At 45.0% G+C, this 22,666-nt stretch overlaps 1 protein-coding gene across 3 annotated transcripts in view; it reads left to right on the top strand.

Annotated features, from left to right (window-relative positions):
* The first annotated feature begins 2,796 nt into the window (after window positions 1-2,796).
* The window catches only part of Macroh2a1 (macroH2A.1 histone), a 70,235-nt gene continuing 50,365 nt past the window's right edge, over window positions 2,797-22,666 (top strand). For all 3 annotated transcript variants that reach the window (XM_026398146.2, XM_026398144.2, XM_026398145.2), the window contains exons 1-2: window positions 2,797-2,989; window positions 13,150-13,351. In XM_026398146.2, coding sequence (XP_026253931.1) covers window positions 13,180-13,351 — 172 coding nt within the window. In that variant the 5' untranslated portion in view covers window positions 2,797-2,989; window positions 13,150-13,179. The remainder of the gene's footprint in view (window positions 2,990-13,149; window positions 13,352-22,666) is intronic.

Genomic DNA, 22,666 nt, shown 5'->3' on the forward strand with positions numbered 1-22,666 from the left:
AAAGCACTGGTATCACTGAATTGTGAGCTGCCTTTCACAGAACACATTTTCTTTTCTTACTCTTCTTTTTTCTATCCAAGGGATTGAATCCAGGGGCACTTTACCACTGAGCTACATCCCCAGTCCTTTTTATTTTTAAATTTGAGACAAAGTGTAGCTAAATTGATGAGGCTGGCCTCAAACTTTTGATCCTCCTGCCTCAACCTCCAGAGTTGTTGGGATTACAGGTGTAACAGAACACCATTACTACCTGATACAAAGACTGACAGTAGGGCAAAACACTGCTTTTGTGAGCCCATAAGTACTTTTGCCTTCATGGACTCCATCCTCTGTAAGAAGATGGAATATTATATTTTATGTCTGTATTGGTTTAAAGACAAATATATTAATTATATATAAAATATTTTCTTCAGTTAAAAAGAAGTAACCTTCATTTTCTTCTAATTTTAAAAGAAATCAAGGCTTTTCCATGGTCTCATAAAATCCTGTGGACCTCTGCATTATTCCTAAGGGAAAAGTTGGGCCTGGTTGACAAACTATGGTTGTTCAGACTTGAGGTGTGTCTGAACTTCAGGGCTTCATTCTCCACAAGGCACATTTTTAATATGTGATATTAATATTAATGTATTTGTATTTATGCTAATGCAGGTTTTTTTTTTAATAAAGGAGCCTGTGGAGGCAAAATTGCTTGCAGCCCACAAAAGTCTTCATGAAGACCTGGGTACCTGTAAACATTTTCTTGAAAATGAATGAGTCTCTCACTTGAAGGAAAATCTCTGTGACATTGTTGCCAATAACAAATTTAAGCTTTTGAGCAAAAATTGTAATTTTGGGAAGCTTGTGTCTGCCACCGAATTTGAAAACTTCCCAAGACTTAAAAACCTTCAGATGAGAGCAGCAACGATATTAATGAATGTGGCTTTCCACTCTTGTACAATGAACTGTGTTCGTGTTTGGAAGGCTCACAAAACTCAATAAATCTATATTTTCCAAATGACCTATGCATGACATTTCTAAATCATGAATCGTTGAATGGTCCATTCACGACATAAGAAAGATCAATGAATTTGAAATGTAACCTAGTTTAAGAAATTCACTGATTGGTTTCACTCTCTAAATTGTGATTAACCTTTAAGAAACTATTCTTGAATTTTGATGTAGAACCTTGCAGAACTGAGGGTGACTGCCCAAGGAGTCTTGGCTCTGTCCTTTCCCTGGCACCACTTTCTTGGGGGAATCCTCACATACCCTTGATGCTTGTTTTCAAGCATCATCATTTCTCCAGCTTCATCTGTTCTTTTCTCTTCCCTCCTTCCACTCCAACCTCACACCCTCTGTGCCTTAATGATTTTGGACAAGCTCCTGCCTCGGGTCTTTGCGCTTGCTGTTCTAGTGCTTGGAACACTTCTTTCCGAGATAACCACATGGCTTGCACCATGAAGGGATTGCGATTCTTTCAGGTTTTTTGCTAGAATGTTATCTTCTCAGGAAAGCTGTCTCTTAAACTTAAAATCTGGCTCCTATTCCACACTCCCTATCACCCTCCCCTGCCTTGTTTTTCTCCACAGTATTGATGCCATATGACACGTCATCTCCTTTTCTATTGCCTTTCTTCTTCCGCTAGACTGCAACTTCAGGAGGGCAGGAATTTTTGCCTGTTCAGTCCACTCTTTCATTTCCAGCATCCAAACTCGTGCATGGCACAAAGTATGCCCTGAGTATTTAATTGAATGCACGAATGGTACATATCGCACACTGGTTTGCAAACTAGTAAAGCTTCAGAATGAGAGAAAGAGTTTACAACCGCTGCTATTCCAGTGAAGCCTGAGGGCTGGGTTGAGCCTTCAATTACCTCCAAAATGCCCAGAAACAGCACATTAAACTTCACAGCAACTCTTAAGATTGCTATTCTTATTTATATTTAGTTCGCAGCCAGGTAGAGAGGTGGCTTCCCTCTCCATATTTTGGAGGGAGATAAATCTAAGGAAGGCCCCTATTGAAGCACCAGGCATGGGACACTAATGCGTTGAGGGGCAAAATCTAATTTAGGTATAGGTGGAAGCTCTCTGCGCGATCCCTCCTCTTTCTGCTACTCTACAGTTTTTTAAAAAATGCGTGTGATAAAGATTCACTGTTTATATTAATGAATCCCAGCTTGGAACCAATAGCCAAAGTTGGCTGAGTTGAAGTAGCTAACTCCTTCCACCCGAGTAAGTGAGCTTGACTTTGAAGAACCCCAGAGGAGCCGGGAGGCAGGTGCAGTAGTTATTTTAGGGCAGACCGACTAGGGTTTGAGGATGGCTTATATCTTAAGGCAGTGGAAGTTTGAGATCCGGGAAATTTGAATTGATTGGGGAAGAAAAGGTGATCGCTGATAACAACTGCGCCCCTCCGCCCCCGTCCCGGGTTGATGTGAAGGTTACTAGGTTGAGGCGGCTTAAGACTCGGGATGGGGGCCAGGCACATAGTAGGCGCTTACTCCAGATGCAGAGGTTGAAATATGCTCCGGAGAAGAGCCTCTCTGGGGGCCTGACCCTTTCCAAGTCCTTAATAGGGCTTAACTCCTCGAGCTCATCGTCCGAACCTTGCGTCCCTCGTGTAGACAGGACGCCTGGGGGCCGAGCCAGCCGCCGGGACCTGGGTGCAGCAGGGGACAGACCCGCTTACGTCCAGGGAGCCGAGCGCTGGACTGGGGTCAAGGCCGGGGCGCCGGGTGGCGCGGGGAGGGGTGGCCGGACGCGCGGGGACGGGATGGGATGTGACGAGCGGCGCGCTGTGCATTGTGGGAATCCCGGGGCCGCGGCGACTGGTTCCAGTTCACTCGGCAGCCGAGCCGGGCGGAGGGGGCGAGCGCGGGGCGCGCGGGCGGGAAGCGAGGAGGCGAGCGAGCGGGCGGGCCAGCGAGGAGTGCGGAGAGAAAAGGCGCGAGCGGCCGAGAGGGCTCAGGCCGGACACCCAGCTGCTGCCGCCGCCGCCGCCGAGCCGCCCCGTAAGTGCCGCGCGGGCCCCTCGCCACGCGCCGGGTCCCCGCCGCTCGGGTCGGGAAGCCGCGCACCTTCCAGCCGGGGTGCCTAGGAACGGCCCGGCCTGGCGCGCAGCGGGGCGGCGCTCGGCTGGGCTTGGCTGCTGGGCTCCGTGCGGCCCACGCCAGGCCTCGCGCCGCCAGTCGCCCGCCCAGGCCCTGCCAGGGCCGCGCGGGAGTCCAGTCCCTTTGGTTTTGTTAAGAAAGGAAACCCGGAAACCAACTTCTCTTCGAAAGGCGTCCTCTCTCTGTTCCTAGGCGCTTTTGTGGGAAGGCAGACAGTTGAGGCCCCTCCCCTGGCGACCCTGTCTGAGCTCCGCGCGGGCTGGGCCCGAGGACGCAGGAGGCCTGGTGGCGCTGGCTGGCTGGTCAGCCTGGGCCCGGGGTCCCGGGAGCTGTTGTGTGAGGAGTTGTACTTGGTCTGGCGCCCGCCCGCCCGCGAGTTGCCCGCCCAGGCACAATAAGTTGGGACCGAGCCCCAGGGGGCCTGGTGTAGCGGGCTGGCTCTGTATCTTTCCGCTTGGAGGCTGCAGCGGGGGTTGGGGGATACTCGCGGGAATGAAGCCAAGCCTGGGGCGGGGGCAGGGGGCTGTCCAGGGGTGTGTTGGAGAGGGGCCATGGGAACCCCCGCTGCTCGGAATGGACCTTTTGTTTGCTTTGTGGTTGGGAGGTTTTTTGTTTTTGTTTTAAAGGTAATTCGGGGAAGGCTGTAGACTGCCCGAGTGGAGAAGACCAGCAGGGGAGAGACTCTCTGGGGGTGGGGTGGAGAGTGAGTGCGCAAGATGCTGCTGGCTTGCTGGTGGCTGTATCACCTGACAACAGGTGTGAGAGATGGTGCGCCCCACCCCCGCTCCTACAGGGACCACGGATCACTCAAATTGCTGGTCAGGAGATGACTTGAAATGCTCTTTTAGACAAGATGTTAGGGAAGATGATGCCGAATTTGAAACCGAACGACTTCTGTACAAACAGCTGAGACAGACCTTGAATTCAACAATTACAATTACCACGGAGTCCTTGTAAGATTTTAATGATCCAATAAACAGCACAGAAGACTAGACAATTAGAAGTGCCCTCTTGCTGACTTCCCTCTTTCCTAACACCTTTGTGGTTTGAGGTTTTTTTCCGTTGTGGGGAAGTGTTTTGTTCTGAGGCTCCTGGCTCCAGGGAGTAGGAGTTTTAAACAATTTTAGGTTTGAGTGGAAGACTCAAGTGGTAAATTAGGTAGAACCCACCTGTCACCTACTGTAGACCACCTTTAGGGTCCTGGTCTGCTGCCAGATTCATTATCACTTGAAATGGAAGTCTCATGCTCCCAAGTGGAATTTATAAGCCTTGTATACAGTTGACCAAAGTTGGGCAGCAGCATCTCAGTTTTGTACAAGACACTCCCATAGGGATGACTATGTTTTAAACCTTTTTTTTCCCTTAAAAATAGCAAGAAAATTCTTAAGACTTAAAATTATTGACCCTTTTAATTTTACAAGGGGAAATTAGAGCCCTCCTGGTCTCTGTCCCTTTGGGTCACTTTGTTGTTCTTGTTAGTGCTCATCCCTAAATGAGGCATAAGGGGGATGTAAGTGGAAATCATTTGAGGCAGGGCTTAATTTAGGATGAATTCTTGAATTTTGAGAATTGTCTAGGACACTTCATATGTGACATTCTAATACACAACTTGGTCACTGACTTGAGTTTTAACAAATGGACCAGGCAGAGGGAGTGGTGTAGCTCAGTCTGCCATTTCTTCTGGTCCTGGAGACAGTATGACTTCCATCCCCATCAGTAGGCTTTGGAGTACATGTGTTTTGGGACTTGCCTCTAATATTTTCAGAGCTAATCATGCGCCAACTCACAGATTTATTAAAATAAATAAAAGCACAAAGTGAAAACCCCTCAATGAAAAACCCAGCAAGAGTCTATATGGTGTTCATGAGAATTGCAACAACTCCAAGGGTTTGAAACAGGCTTTTCAGAGCCCCATTCCTGGAACATGGACTGGGAAGGGGTAGGAGGACACAGGGCCCATACCTGACTTAGAGTCCTCCTCCCATTCTATAGGTTTAGAAGGATGCTGGGTCCTGCTTTGGTCCCAAAGAGTTCTATGACTTGTTTGAATGGGTCAGGACTGCCTGACAGGTATCTTGCAGTCTTTCAACAAACCCTTTTCCTGAGAATCAGTATTGATTCAGGGAATGGGGGCACAGCCATAAACAAGAAATGCCCAGGCAGGCCCTACCCTTGAGAATTGACCTTAGGAAAAGACAGGCAAGTGGCTCTTAGGAGGTCAGTGTGAGAGGCCAGTGTAGCCCTCCGGAGGAACAGTTATCTAGCTAGGAATGAGCCTTTATCTGGCATGGAAAAGTCAAGTAGGAATTGACTGGGTAAAGAAGGGTAGATAGGGTCAGGTGGTTGAGGCTTGGGGAACCACATGAACAGATCTCAGAAGAAAATAAGAGAAGGGTGTAGGCTTAGTACATCTGAAGCCTTGAGTCAGGTGAGCATAGTCATACAGGATCCTGATCAGAACAAGACTTTATTCCAAGTATCAGTAAGGAACCACTGAAGGGTTCTGAGCAGGAGAGGGATGTGATCAGGTGTTCTTTTATTCTTGCTGGGAATACTTCCTCTGTTCAGCAAATGCTGAGTGGCTTGCAGATGCTAAGTTTGACCAAGGTCCCACCCTCTGAAGCTCACATTTTAACTTTTTTCTTGATGGCCTTCCCCTGGAATGGTTGTCATCTTAGAGTTTGGCACAACCTTCAAAAGGGGAAGAGACAAGTTGCATTGTGAAGTAGGCAGAGTATGACTTGCCATTGAGTAGTGCCAGTCTCTTTGGTGCAGCTCAGAAAGTCACCATAGAGTAGGCTTGCAGAGATGAAATTTTAGTCCCCAACTGCTTCCTGCAAATTGCTTCCTGCTTGTGGTGAATGACACTTATGTTTGGGTTTTGCTTTTTCCCGCTACTGAAACTTGACATACATGCTAGAACAAAATGCATGATTTAGGATTTATTTTTCTATCTCAGTGTTCTGTCTCTTCTGTTTGCAATTCCTCCCATTCACTGAGACTAGACTGTAGGTTCTTTAATTGTCTGGCTCATTTTATGAGTTAGTGTTTAATGAATGAAGAGAGATGTTTTTTTCCTGATTGGCTGGTATTACAAGAAAGATCTCTGTTGCAAGCCAATCAGAGTGCAGCTTGTGAACCCAGGGCTGTGAGTGATGGTTGTATAGTATGTACACATGCCTCTGGGGACATAGCAGCAGTGCCACTGTTAATCATTTGATGTAGTGGGAGTAAACAAAATAAAATACTGTAAACAGGATTGGTGTCCTCCCCTTCAGAATCAAGTGACAGAGGTGTTCTTTAATGATTGGAGTTGATGGGAAATTGACAAGTGCACGTGGATACTGGAGCATTTATCCAGCTGCAGGGAATGGATGGGATAGTTCCCCCTTGAAAACAGTGATTTCAGTATGAATGGCTCAGAATCTCCATATTGGGGGCTAGAGCTAGGACTCTCTGCTGCAGCTACCCAGGAGTTGCAATCAATATTTCACTAAAGATCAATATACATGTGTTCATTGCTTATATAATAAGAAACTTCACAATTGATCATTCCAGTAGTTTCCTGAGTGCCCTGATTATTTAAGGGCTTTCTCTGCTGCACTTTTAGCAGGAGTCAGTGTCTTACAGGTGTGAGGAAGAAGGTAAGTATTTTCCTCTAGTTTTTGTGACTGTGCCTGTCTAGTGGCAAGAGGAGTGGTTGCTGAAGCCTTAGAATTGTCAGAATTGTAAGCCTCTGTCTGATTCATGTCCCAGCTCTCAAGGCATTGGAGTGTTCCCTTCTTGGAAATCCCTGAGGTGGTTCCACAAACTCCCTGACTTTTAAGAGTGGGCTCCCACAGTGATTTGACCAAGTGTGTGGTCCCAGAGAAGGTTCCCAACTGCTGTCCCACTGGCCATAACTCTGAGTCCTTGGCCTTTGGAAATGCTGCCCTCTTTGTCAAGGGAACCTCATCTACTCTGTGCTGACTAATCAACTATAGTCCCGCCGGCATTGGAATGCTTACCAGGTAGCAGGCAGGGTGGCAGGTGCTGGACGATAGTTGTGAGCAGACTGTATTGGTTCATGTCACCAAGACTTCAATGATGATACAATATACTTGTGCTAAGGATGGGGCCATTGACTTGAGGATTTATATATAAAATTGGATGCAGAGTAGCAATCAGGTTGGAAGGAAGGACTAGAAAGTACCTTTACAGAATACTTTACATAAAATGGAGAAGAAAGAATATACTAAAGACGAGGGGTAAGCAGAGAGAGATTATAAGGCATTTTAAGCTAGGCTTGGGAGCATCAGCAGATATGTCCACTGGGAAAACTGGGAGTGTTTAACCTAGGGAGCTCTGGTTGCTAAGCTACTCCAGAGCAAGCTGAATAGACTGAAGGATAGAGGTGAGAGTGAAGGTGATTTGTATGGAATAAATAGTAGGAGCATATAGTAGGACTTACATGGCACCTTCATGCTTCTCTCATACCCCTCCCAGTAGTAGAGAGCTTCTTGTTCTAAAGTCCATCCTGTCCATGGAATCCTTAATTTGCCCTGTTCTATGAGGGCAGACCACATTTTCCCAGGCACATCTCAGTTGTTGAGGAGCTAGTGACCAGACTAGCTTCTTATTCAAGTCTGGCTCATCTCTCCATATAGCCCCTTTAACAGTTTATTTTCAGGTAAGCATTGAGTTTATACAAACAAGGTTTACTTTTATTGTGATTAATTCATAGTTGGAGAAATTTCAATGTATAGTAGTTTGTTTTTTGTTAGTATGACAAAATGTCTGAGGCAGGCCAATTTATAAAGAAACGAAGTTATTCTGGCTTATGTTTTTGGAGGTGTAACGTTAAGGGCCCACATTTAGTGATGGTCTTCTTGCTGGCAGAGTCCTGGGGTAGTGTAGAGCATCACATAGCATGAGTCAGGGAGTGCACCTATGTATGTGTGTCTCTTCTAATCTCTTTCCTTCTAATAAAGCCAACAGGATTCAACCATGGGGATTCTATCCTAATGATCTTACTTAATACTAGTCATTTCCCCCAAGGCTCCACCTCGAAACACTATAGTTGGATTAGATTATCATCCTGTCACTCCTCAGAAGTGTGTGGGGGGGTAAATATCAACACATGAAGCCTTTGGGGGGACTCAAACCATGTCTAAACCATAGCACTGAGATCCCTTCAGGATAAGCCTCAAGATCTTCATGTCCGAGGCTAATAACAGCAAAAGGTCAGTCAAGCTAATGTACAGCAATGACTGGCTGCAGGCTATCCCTGTCTTGAAAACATTCATGGCCCTCAACAGGTTGACTGAGTAAAGTGACATTTTTGTCAGTTTTACTAAATAGTATAATTGTATTGTGAGCAATTTCGGTGCTCTGCCAAGAGGCTGAGTGCTTAGCAAGCCACTTTGTCTATCATGTAGGACTGTCTGTTCTTCAGATCAGACTGTTGCAGACATGGGTCAAATAGGGATCTGCAAGCTTTGACTGATCACTTAGACCCTAGCTTCAGAGTCAGATTTCAAACTGGTTTACCATGTGACACAGAGATGAACCATCATCCCTGACCTTTTTTTTTTTTTTTTTCTGAGCAAATAGTTAGAATCTATTTCCCAATCTCTCTTGGAATTAGATGTAGCCACTGGGTGTGGTGGCACATACCTATAATTCCAGCAACTCCGAGGCTAAGACAGGAGGATCCCAAGTTAAAGGCCAGTTTCAGCAACTTAGGGAGACCCTATCTCAAAAGTAAAAAGGGCTTGGGATGTAGCTCAGTGGTAGTGCACCCCTAGGTTCAATCTCCGCCATGTAACTAAGTTCTAATTGATGAATGATTGTCAGTAGTGGTATGCTCCACTTTCCAACGTGGTCCTTAAAAACCTCCGTGTATTATCCTCCATGGTATTTTCCTTGGATTAGGCATTGAGATGTCAGAGTCAGAAGATGGAAGGGGTTTGGACTCACAAATCATTATGTGCAGGAGATGATGCACTAAGCAATCAAGGAAATCATTTTTTGAATTGTACTAGTTAGCATTCTGTTGCTATAATGAGAAATGTGAGCTAGTAACTTTACAAAGAAAAGAAGTTTGTTTAGCTTGGAGCTATAATTAAATAAACTTCTTTGTAAAGGTCATAGTCCTGGCATCATCATGGCAGATGGCATCACAGTGGTGGGAACACATGCAAGAGGGGGAAATCATGGTGATTAAGAAGCCAGAGAGTGGTTCAGGGAAGGTGCCAGCAGTAACCTCCCACCAGGCCCCACCTCTTAAAGGTCCTACCACCTTATAACGTCATCACATTAGAGACCCAGCTTTTCATCACATTAATCTTTAGGAACAAACCACATCCCAAGTGTACCAGGATTTTTCATGAGTAAGTAATAAATTGTAGGGACTTATTTGTTAAAGCAACCCTGCAATACATTTACCAGTACAAATGTCCAACACCTGTTCTTTGAGAGCGGCCTTTTTTCTTCTGATACACACTGTGTTGTTTTGTTAACTACTGAGTACCTGCTCAGTGAGGTGGTATTAGACCCCTTTCAAGCATGTTCTGGCTAATTCTCCCACTAAGGCTTTGAGGTCTTCACTATCATCATCTCTACCTGATAGATGAAAAAATTGATCTAGAGAGGTTAAGTCCCATTTTCAAGGCCCCATGGCCATTAAGTGGCAGAGCCATGACTAGAATTGGGTCAGTCTGGCTTTCACCTTCTAGTTATCAATCATGCTCAAGAGTCATTTCCCTCATAGCTATTCTGTCCTCACATTGGTATTGTACCAGAGCAGTCCCTACCTCCAGAGACCTCTGAAGAGCAGAGTGGATCTGGCCCACTGAGGTTAATCTGGAGACTGCACAGCTGTGGGGTGATTTTTCCAGAGGGTATTTTACAAACCACCACATGCTGCTGCATGTCATGAGGCTGCAAAGCTTAGTCAGAATTCTTTCATAGCTTGGAGAACTATACTTATAAGTGCAGAAAGAACACGGGAAAGGGGAAGAACAGAATCTCTGTAAGAACCTCGTGGGCCCGGATAAAGTTTTGATGTTGCTAATTGGACAGAAGCCTGACTCAAGATGAGATGTGAAGGTGTTCTGCTGGCAGTGTGGCACTGGAAAAACCATGATGACCTAAGAGAGTTCAGTAGAGTTAGGGAGGCAGGCACACATGTCAGGATATATGCTATGGGAACATAAATCAGGCAGTGACCATATCTAAGAAACCCCCATGGTAGATAGGGAATATGAGCAGTTTGACAAGAGGACAAAGGGTGTTCCAGGCAGGAGGAGCATGTTCAGAGACACCCTTTATGTAGCATGACAATCTCAGGAAATCAAGGGTAGCATGGGGTGGCTGAACATGTGCAGGAGTGCCAGGAAGCAGTGCTGTAGCAGTAGTTGAAGGGTGTTATTTATGGCAGGCTTGGAACTTAGGGTGATAGGGAGCCATCAGAGTGGGCAGAGGTGCCTCTGTTGTCTGTGGTAAAAGTCTGGTGATAGGAGAATAATGAGTGGTAAGGAAGCTGAAAGAGGGCAGGGAGGGGAATGAGAAGTGAGGAGGCTGAGGTTCTGCACATGGCTTGGACAGAGCTTGGCATTGCACTTGGTGGTGGCCATTGGCACTTGGGTACAATGGGGCACGCAGGAAAGGATGACTTATGCTTGAGTGGCATGGTATATGATAATGCCACTGATGAGGCCAAAAGACACAGAGGAATTCAAGGGGTCTAGGGGACTGATAAATGGACCCTTGATATAGGCTGTCACAATGCAATTCTGGTGCCCAGCAGCCAGGTGTGCACTGGCCTGGAGACTAGGAATCACTAGCATGTTGGCATAGAGCCCCTTGGCTACAGTCAGAGGAGAGAAACACAAAGAGCATCACTCTTAAGAAGTAAGTATGAGCAGTACCTGCCAGATGTGGGGCTAATGGCTTCTCTTTGGAGAACACTGTCAACTTCCTGCAGAGGCAGCCCTAGACACACCCTACAGGTCTGCTAGAGCATAGATGAGTCTGCTCCAGTCGGAAAGGGACTAAGCTGCCAGTAATCATCCCTGACCACAGGCCTCCTCTACTGAAGGAGTGGAGGCCTCCAGATTAGCTTTTAGTCCAAAGATGTTTGGTTTTTGGTCTGCGAATGTGCTTTTTGTAGTAAAGGCAGATAGTGCCAGGAAACCAGTGACAACTCTTCCTAAAACACAGGCACATGCATATTATTCCTGCTTAAGAGGGAGCACAGGACCTGTTTGCAAGAGATGTCTTAAAACTGCATTACCACAAGAAATGGGATCAGTTAATTGTTTCAGAAAAACTTTGATCCTCTGGGTCTCTGTCTAGTATTATGAGTCCTTAAGATTTGTGGTGCCCTGACAAGGCACAGTACAAGTCTCTCTCATCATAGGGGCCTAAGTCACCTAACCCCTGCAGAGGGGCCTGGTGATACAGCAGCCCAGAGGGTCCAGGAGTTCTTCTGTCAGCCAGATGACTTGAGATGCTCTCAGGGTCATAGAGATGTTAGGTGTGAACCTGGCGGTCCCCAGTGTAAGGAGGAGTGTGAGAGTAACAAGGACTCCTAGTCCCGTGGCATCTAGACTGTTGGAACTGGAGGGGTTCACACACCATAGAGCCTGACCTGTTTCTCAGTACTGGAGAGACCTGTCCATTTGGTTCAGTGGGTTGAACATGATGTTCCATAGGACAGGCATCAAGGAGATTCCAGAACAAGCTGAGATTCCTCACATACCCTTTCCCAGCACCCTGAATTGGCCCTTTGAACTACTTATGATAATCATATAAATGACTAGGGTTTCTTATTGTCTCTTTCCCCACCAGCTCAGGAGGGCAGGGATCACCTCTGCCTGGCATAGTTCCTGAAGTGCACACGAGTGAACAGAAGGCTTTGAGTTAGCATGTGCTACCCCAGAGATATAGTCAAGGAAGCCCTCCACCAGCTTGCAGCCTGATGGGAGATAGGGACATGCACACCGTTGTTGTGGCCTGAAGCCTGTGGAACCTTGAGGGTAGAGTAGCCAAACCCTAGCACTCACCCAAGAACTCACAAGTGATAGATGGAGGGCCAAGAGCAAATACAAAGGATAAAGGTAATCATGGTAAAACAGTTTCTACAAATGCAGGGGAGATGAAGAAGAAGGCGGGTGTCTGGGAGAATCCCCCTGTGGCTCACTGTGTCCAAGGTTGGAATACAAGTGGTACAAGGTGAAGCTTGACAGATGTGTCAGGCCTGCATGGTGGACAGAGGTCTTGATTTTATCTTGGGACTTGTGGCATCCCTGGCACACTTTGGAACTGGGACCAGGACATATTCTTATGTGTGTGCGGATTGCCTTGGCCATGGAGTAGAAGGTAGATTGGAATGAGTGGGGTAGCTCTTTGAAGGAGATGTCTGCTACCACTTGATTAACATAGTGGTAAGCTGGATGCAGTCATGTTGGAGGGTTGAAGAGGGCATCTTGTAGACTGTGGAGGGGGGGCATTGGGTTGAGATAGCCCCCTTTCCTCAGTGTACCCAAAGTGCTCCAAGGGCCTTTTATCCCAACCTGGCTGTATTCAATACTAAATTCTATACACTGCTCTTGCCTGTCTTGGATCAGGATAGTAATATAAAGATACTGCTTTCATCACAAAACCCAGATTTCTGGCTTTACATCTTCATTCTAGTTGCAAGTAACACTCTTCTTTTTACTACAAATTTATTATCCCCATCTCAAGTGTTATGACGATGCAACTTTTAAACAAGTATGTAGAACATAAACAAGAAATCCCATTTTCTTTTACATCATGAGGCATAAAGCAAGGCACTTAAGAGCAGTCACTGTTAGGATAACTGTTAAATGGAGGTGACCAATAAAATTGATGTGCTAAGCTGAGCCTTTCTCTTCTTGGAGATCAAACTGCTCCAGCAGAGTGTGTAAACTGGGCTTAGAGAGTTTAGCAGCTGCAGGTGGTGTATGGCTAGGCCTGTGCCTGTCAGAGGACCAGAGTGTACCTGGAAGAAAGGGGCTGTGATGTGATCCTGATTGGGTGTGCTCTTGCCTTCACAGTGTGCTTGCTGATCCGCTTCCAGGGCCACCATGTCGAGCCGTGGTGGGAAGAAGAAGTCCACCAAGACCTCCAGGTCCGCCAAGGCAGGCGTCATCTTTCCTGTGGGGCGGATGCTGCGGTACATCAAGAAAGGCCACCCCAAGTACAGGATTGGAGTGGGGGCACCCGTGTACATGGCTGCCGTCTTGGAATACCTGACAGGTGAGTGTGCCAAGTCAACCATGGACACCTGGGCTCAGATAAGGCAGTTCTTATAAGTCTGCCAAGGACTGATAGGACTTTTTTCTGTTTCTTTTATTTTGAAGCTTTTCAAACCTACAGAAAAGTTACAAAAATAGTATTACAACCATTATCATCTAGATTTTTCAGTTAATAATTTTTCCCATTTGCTTTATGTCTCCTCAAGTATGTGTGTGTGCATGCATATGCTCACAGATGCCTCTGTTACTCATTTTTGGCTGTTACATAGTCCAATTTGAAAATACTTGGTTGCCACAATAACACCCTTTATGATTTTGTTTGTTTCCCTTTCCTGATCCAGCATCCATTTCAGGATTATCCATTGCATCTGGCATTCAGGTTTGGCCAGCCTATACTAATCTTGACCAATTCTCCAGGTTTTTCCATTCTTAAAATGGAAGGTTTAAAATCTTGACATTTTTGGAGATTCCAGGCCAATTGTTTTGCAGAATGTCCTTCCATCTGGGCTGGTCTCATGATTAGAGCAGGTGTCACTCTCGAAGGAGATGAGTCCTTTCCTGTGTATCACACCTGATATGGGTTTGTGCTGTCAGTGGTGATGTTCAGCTTGCTCATCCAGCTAAGTTGCACTTCTGCACATCTCATATCACAGTTTTCACCTAGTGGCTTTAGCATTCCTTGATGATCTTCCCTGAATCTGTTATTACTGCAGTAGTATGAAACAACGACTTTTACATTTCTTTCATTTCCGTACTTCATTAGGGTAGCATTCTTCTGTAAGTAAGAGTTTTCCCTATGCCCTTCTCTTCTTTTTATTTTTTGTGCTACCAGTGTTAGATCATCATTTTATTTAGTGGGTTATACCCCATTCATGTTACTATTCCTTTTAAAGCTCTAATTATCTCAAATTTGATCAACCTGATTCTTATGTCCTTTTGCTGTATCTCCATTGGTTTCTGTACATTTCCTTGCTGTCCAACACAATAAGACGTTCAGTCTCACCCTGGATTTCCTTGCCCCAGTTCTGAAATCAGCCATCTCTCCAAGGGATCCTTGGTCTTTTTTCAGATATAATCTTATTTGTGTTTTCATAAAAATTGAGGGGTGCTACCCTAGTTTTAGGAAGGTGAAAATCAGGCCTCTAAAGCATGAAAGGACTTGCCTATAATTCAACATTTAAGAAGTTGAGAAGGGCCCCAGATCCTGCTGCCCTTCTGTAATGTTTTTACCACTTATTTCTCGATACATGAGCAGGTAGGTTGCACCGTGCCAAGAAGCAGCAGGCTTGATTCTTTGCAAAGTCTTCTGAAAGAGGAGATTCAGCAAGACAGTTGGCTCTCCCAAAGTGGCACAGCCAGGCAGCAAATGAGCTGGATGGCTTTCCAGGTTTCAATATGGTAAGGCCAAGGGTTTCCCTGAAGCAAACTCAGTCATGAGGAAGGTAAAGTTCTTGTGTTCACCTAGGCATGAAAAGTAATGGTTGTGCTCTGTTTACAAGGTGTTTGCACATATTCTGGGACTTTTGCCTTTCTACTTGGCAGGGACTTATAGGTGGGGAACCTGATAGCGTGAGCTAGGCATGATTCTTTTCATTACATGGATGAGGAAACAGAGGCCGAGAATTTAGGTGACACACCCAGGAAAGTTTTGTATAGCATTGACAATCAGCCAGAGTCCCGAGGAGGGGTCGTTCTAGTTCTTGCATAGCAGTTTATATGCTATATGACAAAGGTTGAGTCACTTAACCTCTCTGGGCCCTATTTTCCTTACAACTCAGATGGAGACAACTGTCCCTACCCCCACCACTTCCAGGCTGCTGTGAGAGCCAAAGGAGCTTTGTTTGAGCACAATGGAAAAGCTTCTGTGCTATACAAACCCAGACTCTGGTTTTTGGCTTCTGAATGTCATAATGACCTTGCCTCTTGGATGTTCTCAGACACTATCTTCAGGTTAAGTACGATATCAGTTTCATTTCTTCCTCTAGCATTCTCTGTTTTCTTGGCAGAGTGTGATGGGGAAGTACTATCATTCCATCATATCTCAGACTACTTGTGCTCCTCAGAATATCTGTATGGTTCCCTTGGCTGTGCCTAGCTGGTTCTGAATCTGACCCTGCTGCTCATGAAGTCAAGGTCAGAGGATCTTTACTCCTGGGAGGCTGGAGACCTTGTCTTTTGTCCTGCTTTTGTCCCTGGCCCAGCTATCATGGTGTGTGATAGTGATCATAAAGGATAGTGGGAATAGTCAGGGCAGCCCATCACTGTGGCTGGGAAAGTAACTCAAAGTTGTTCCTTCTCTACCATCAGCCTCATCAACTCATGCATATTGAAGAGTGATATAATATTTTGCATTGTATAAAGTCCTAGCAGGGCTATAGTTGGCTGAATCTGAGCCATTTCTTCTGCCTGCACACAACATTGATTCATTGGCATGACCACTGCCCAGTGCCTGCTCCCCACATGGAGTCTGGCCCTAGTGACTTCAGAAGAATGTTCTGAGTAATTAGTGCTGTGCTGTTACTCCTGTGGCCATTGTGTTCTCTGTGCTGATGGTATAAGAGCTGACCTTTGGGGCTGTGTCTGGTGCACACACACCCAGAGCAGTGCTGTACACCATGCTAACTGCTCTTGGATGGTGACAACCCTCAGCCCATTGGGTTGGGATGTGGGAACAAAGGGGCACTTGGGAGTTCTTGGCATCTGCCTACTCTGAACTTTGGTTTGGGTGCCAGAGTGAGAAGAAGAGGTAGACCTAGGTCTCTTTCTACACTGCTCTTTGCTCTTGTTGCACTGAAGACTTTTTATCACTCATGTCCACATTTAATGAGCACCTGCTGTCTACCAGGCTCTGTGCAAAGTCCTGCATGAGAGCACAGGAATGATTAGGGCAGAGTGGGCTCTGCTTCTTCCAGTCTAGTCTGGGAGAAACCAGCCAATTCAGACAATTACATTGTCACAAGCACTATGAGGAGGGGGTGAACATAAACAGGCCAAGGGAGGACCCAGTGATCCAGGGACCTGGAGAGGAGCTGGCCAGGGAAAGCTTCTCTGAGGGGGAGAGATCAGCTGAGTCCTGGGGAGGGATGGTCCAACCAGCCCTACAAGGGCTTGAAGAGGAGCTCTGCCATTCATTTGACACACCTCCTTTGTGTCAACCCCTTCCCAGAGTGTGAGGAAGCTACAGAAAGGGAGAGGCTGGAGGACTATCCCCTCAGCAGCTTGGGGTCTAGTCAAGGATGTGGCCCAAACTTCATGGTCTAACACAAGGCAAACAGCTGGGGGAAGTCCCACCATTCAGCAGGTTCTCACCAAAGGCTGTGATATGTCTGACATAGACAAGCACCTGACCCATCCCTACCCTCAGCGAACTTCCTGTCCGAGTCAGATCCAAGTAAGAAAAAGGCTGTAATGAGACAGAACCACTTATGCTTTGAGGCAGGAAAAGGGACTGAGTGGGGTTTGCAAATCCTGGAGGACCCTTGTTACCAGCGATGCCCTGCTTGTTGTCACCTGAAGACCCTATGAAAGTATTGTTTTCTCATCCATATGGCCAACCCTCTTATAGGTGGTGCAAATAATTACAGGCATGGTGATGGGAGTGGGCCACACAGATGCCCATTTGAAGTAGCTTGGCTGGCCTCCTGACTTCATAAGTCTCTAGTGCAGAGACCAGGAGGGGTCTAGGTGCTCAGGGGTTGCTAGTAGGACTGCTGAGTTGCAGGGCCCACCTTCTGAAGCACTGAGCTGACATTTCCTTGGTGACCAGCTCGGGATACTTGGGACTCTGCCAAATTCTAGAGCTGGGAAGTTAAGAAGGTAGATCTTGGTGTCAGACTTGCCATTTCTTACTTGTGGCCTTGGGCAAGCCACTTACAGCTGTGTGCTTTGGTTTGATCATCAGTAAAATGAGGATCCCTATCATTGATGAGGCTGAAGAAGGAGCTGCATGTGTGGTTCTTTTTATTGCCCGTACCTGCGTGTGCTCACAAGTTGACCATTAGCATTATGGTTAAAGTGAAGGAGAGGAGGGGATCCCCAGTAATCCTGTCTGACTACTAGGGTGCCCCCTTTAAGGGATGGTGACAGGAACTGTCACTGCCCATCAGGGCCTGTTGTCCTTCCAGCTGCTCCAAACTTACCAGGCCTTCCCAGACACTGATAGATATCTTGGCAGCTTCAGGCCTGCTCCCTGAGTTATTTCAGGTAGTCATGGGACCTTCCTTCTAAAGCCTGTTATTACCCAACACCTCAAGATGCCCTATTTTGCCAGACTCTTCTGTCTTATGCAACAGGCTCCTTCTGTCCAGAGTTCCTGGCTCATTTGTGGAAACCACTAAGGATTTTCCAGGTTATCCAGGAGCTAAGCATGGTCCTATTACACAACAGCTGAGGCCAAACCAGCCAAGGAATAGGTGACTTGGTGGCACCCCTGCAGGCCAGAGCCATGAGAACCCTGTTATAAGGACCCCTGTGAAGAGCACATTCTTCATGGAAATATTCTTCCTTATCATTCTCAAGTATGGAGGGATATGAAGCCTTACAACTTGAAGCTGGCTTCTGTTTCTTCTCTTGGTTGCAGAGTCCATTAATCTGCCATACTTAAAGGAAGGCAGCATTTGGAACTAACTTGAGTCTAACAACCAGACAACTCCTTCCCCAGATCTCTGTGCATCTAGCTTCAAGCCCTGCCTGACCCTTTCCAGAGCTCTTCCTGAAGATTGTGATACTGTCTCTTGGGCTTCTCAGTGTCCTGGGACTGTCTGTCCTTGCTCTGTTTTGCCCCTTGACCTAGATGACCATAGAATCACCACCTTCTGGGTGCTAGGAGACCTGGCAATGCATCTGAAACATTTAACCAGCATTCATAGTGAACACTAAATAAAGGACAGATAAAAACAAGTGTGATTATGCAGGAAACTGGAGCAGTCAGGGATAGCCTCTGCCCAGCCACCATCTTTGCACGCATTCTACCACTGATCTACAGCCTTTTAAATTTTATTTTGAGATAGTATCATACTAAATTGCCCAGGCTCTTCTTGAACTTGAAATTCTGCCTCAATCTCCCAAGTAGCTGGGGCTTATAGGTGTGTGCCATTAGCCACAGCTCTGTGGAACTTTTAGGTTAATGGTGTTTTAAGGGAACCTGACTTTACTTAAGTCCAAGAACACCTTGCAGCCTCTCCTCTGAACCTAGCACAGTGCGGGGGTGTAGGAAACATGTCAAAAAAACATGTGATATGACTTTTCCCCTCCCCCTGAATTTTCATTGATGATGGGGTGTTTAATGGCATATAAGTGGCATTTTACCAAAAAATATGGTCCTATGACTGAAATCAGGGCATGACCTAGACTCATTCTCCCTCTTTGGAGATGGATAAATGAAAAACTTTGTTGAGTTCCTTCATAAAGGAACTTGTTTTAATTTGGGACCACTGAGTAAAACAACCTTCTATACTGTAAGACTTTTCAGAGTCTCTTACATCCAGGTGTCATTGTGAATCTTCAGGAAAGGAAATGTGAGATGTAGTTGTTCCCAAGTTTTTACCACTAAAGTCTTTCAAGGAATAACAATAAAAATATTTTGCATAACAGAGCATACACTGCTTGCTGGCTAAGCCCATGAGATGGCACTATTAAGAGTGAAGAATCAAAATAGAAAGTCATCTTAAAGAAGGAGCTTAAGTCTGGTTTGTTGTGCCATTGAGGTACCAGGCTGGACTAATAGCTAGCACTATCTAGGCCTTCTGTTTCTATACTGAGCCCAGCACATAGCTAGTGCTGGAACATGTAAGTGAGGAAGTCACTTTGGGAAGCCATTCACTTATTATTCTGAGTTGAATCACTTATGTGCTAGCTTGGGGACCTGTGCTAGACTCTGAGACTCAAGACAAGAGTCCCTACTCTCAGGGAGCTTGCCCTGGAAGGAAAAACCTTTCAACCAGACCCCAAGAAAATGGGCCTGGTTCCTTTATAATGACATTCTTTTTCTAGTTTGTCCAGAAACCCTTCTACATAGACTGATCACACATCTTATTCTACCAACTTAACCTCCTAGTGATTTAAGCTTGTTTGTAAAAGTCAAATCCACCTGCAGAGGACTTCTGACATTTAGCAGGATGGAAAGCACTACTTCTAGCTCCCAAGACTAGTATCACTGGAATATGCATAGACCCTCCCTAGGTGACCACTGCTTAGATCAGAGCTAAGCTCTGGTCTGTTTAAAATCTAGTATATTTTTAATTAAAGAAAATGAGGCTAGAATATATGTTCTTTTCTGTCTTGCTTGGATTTAGTCTATAAAATGATGATGACATCTAAATTTACATATTCCTAATCCTCCATGTTTTAAACCTTGGTCTTTTCTCTTGTATCTCTTCTCAATGACCAGAATCTCTACACTCCTCTGACAAGTACCCAGCATCCTCTAATAGTGGATGCTACAAATGTGAAGCTACCTTAGATTCATGGCTAACTATTGTGAAGTTTCAGGGCCAGCTCCTGACCTGGAGAAAGAAGCAAGGTCACTGGGGTGATGTTATGGCCACTTTATAGACTGAATGAGGTTTACTCAGGCCTGGTTGCATCCTGCAATAGAATCCCAAGGAAAAGGGGTAGTTATTAGAAATACACCTGGCCATCTGGTTTTAGCTAACAAAATGATCATCCTCATTCCATGTTGCAACTTGTTTGATTTCTGATCTCTAACTCAGATCAGATTTGCCTGTCTTGGGTATTAGTCCTGGGAACCACACCTCTTTCCCACTCCCATCTCTCAGAAGTGAAGCAGAGAGAACCCTTTCCTGTCAGCTGCACATCCTGTTACACAGGTACTCATTTCAGCCAGGTCATCACACTTGGTACTTCTGAAGTGGGAAAGAATAAACCTTATAAGCTTAGAAGATTGGGGTAGGCAGGGCCTGTAGTTGACTGAAAATCAGTTTCAAGCCTCTTTACTGCTTTGTATCTGGGATACCCAAAGTGTGTCCTGGACTTACCCAAGTAAACATAGAGCAGGAGGAAGAGGACAGTCAGGTTCAGATCTTAGTGCTCTATGGCCCCACATCCCTTGCTTATTTGCATGACTGTACCTACCTTAGACTGACACTTCAGGTAAAGACCCAGCTAGTGCTTGATGGAACCTTCTGGGGTATTGATGCTGCTCTAGGGCTCATGCTACTGTGTTAATTGTGTTCTACAGAGCCTTTTATGAGCCTCATTTTCTTTAATTAAAAATATACACATACACAGAAAATGAAGAAGAACTTTAAGGAGCCAGGAGGTTGCAACTAGAATAAAGCTGGAGACCCTGAAATTCAAACTTCAGGGTGCTGGATACCTTGTGTGTACGGACTGCATTTGAATGCATGGTCCCTTTTCTGGTTATGTGAGTAATTTGTGTTTGAAATTTAAGAAGCTAAAACTCACTCAATCCTACTACCCATAGATAGCAGCTGGCACTGCATGCCTTTTATGTGCGTATGTATAAAAGAGATAGATGTTAGTCTAATTATTTGTTTTTATTAACATATATTATTGATGATTTTATTTGATAACCAATCACAGAGACTCATATATAATAATATGAGTCTCATCACAGAGACTCATATATAATCTTATAAAGCCACTTGTGAAATGATTAAGGAGGTGCTTCCACATCAACCCTCCTTCAGTCTCCTGAGGGAAAGATGACTCCAGGGTAGACATTCAGGGAGAACTTGAAGAAGACTCAGTTCCTCACTATGTGCCTTTGGTGCTTGTCACCATGTGTGCACATCATTATGTGCCTTAAGATGTGGTATCCTGTGGCCAGCACATTAACAGACCCAAGTGGGTCAGGCCTAGAGCCTGGGAGTCACCAAGTCAGGGATGTCCCCCAGTTCTTCACTGCCTTACGCAAGATGTGGATGTGCAGTGTGGCTTGAGGATGTGCTTCTTCCAGGGCACATGAATCTGCTGTAGAGCTCAAAAACTGAGTTTTCATGTAGTCCTTCATTTGGTCCTTCTAAAAAGTCCATGAAATTGACCAGGAGAATACAAATGTGACCTGGGCCTACTCCATGAAATAATGGTCTCATTTTTCTCTTCTCTCCTAGGTCTAGGTGTTGGACTACAACACTTGGATTGGAGAGAGGAAAGGCCTCAGTGCTTCTTTTTTGCAGATATTTCTTCCAGTCTGTGGCTTGTCTTCTCATTCCCTTTACAGTGTTTTCACAGGGTAGAAAATTTTAATTTCAATGAAGTCCAGCCTGAAAAGTATTTCTTTCAGGAATGAGCCTTTGGTAATGATCATCACCAAACCCAACCAAGGTCATCTAAATTTTTCTCCTATATCATTTCCAGGAGATTTACAGTCTCACACACTATATTTAGGTCTATAATTCATTTGTTAATTACACAAGGATGTAAGGCGAAATTTATATAGATTATTTTTTTCCTTTTTTTTAACATGTGGATGTTCAGATGTCTAGTACCATTCTTGGAAAAAATCTCATTTCTTTTTTTTTTGGTACTGGGGATTAAATCTAGGGGCACTCAAAAACTTAGCCACATCCCTAGCCCATTTTTATTGTTTTATTTTGAGATAGGGTCTTGCTAAGTTGTTCAGGGCCTTGCTAAGTCGCTGAGGCTGACTTTGAACTTGTGATCCTCTTGCCTTAGCCTCCTGAGCCATTGGGATTACAGATGTTGCCAATGTATCCTGCCCCTCATTCATATTAACTAGAAATCTTTAATGATCAAGGAGTCTCACTGTTTTCTCATGATATCCCTTTGAAGGGCAATATGCAGTTTTCATTTGTGCCATCAGGATTGACAGAGAGGTAGACAAGTTCCATGTTAAGTGTACTGTATTTGCTTGAGCCAACAGACAAGCTCACAACACCACTAAATCTGGTTCTGGTTTTAGATAATGAAAAGGTGCAACCAAAACTAAATATGAGTTTTTTCATCTGGGATCACTGTACTTTTGATTGAGGTGTATCTCTTAGAATTTCATTTAGTAAGCATCTTTGTGGTAAATATTCTCAAGTTGTTTTTTAACATGTCTTTATCTCATCTATGAAATTTTCAGCCATTATTTATTTAACAAAATCTATTCTAATTTATTTTTGGAACACAAATTAAGCATATATTAGTTTTTTTATCTTCCATATCTATTAATATTGTTTATTCATGACTTTCTGGATTACTTTCTGGATAATTGTTTCTGATCTGTCTTCTAGAACTATCTTCCAGTTTGCTAATTTTCTCTTCAACTATGTCAAATTTACTGTTAATTTGGTCACTAAATTTTAATTTTCAGTAATTATACTTTAAT

Source organism: Urocitellus parryii, chromosome 1 (genome assembly GCF_045843805.1).
Source record: "Urocitellus parryii isolate mUroPar1 chromosome 1, mUroPar1.hap1, whole genome shotgun sequence".
Taxonomy (NCBI): Eukaryota; Metazoa; Chordata; class Mammalia; order Rodentia; family Sciuridae; genus Urocitellus; species Urocitellus parryii.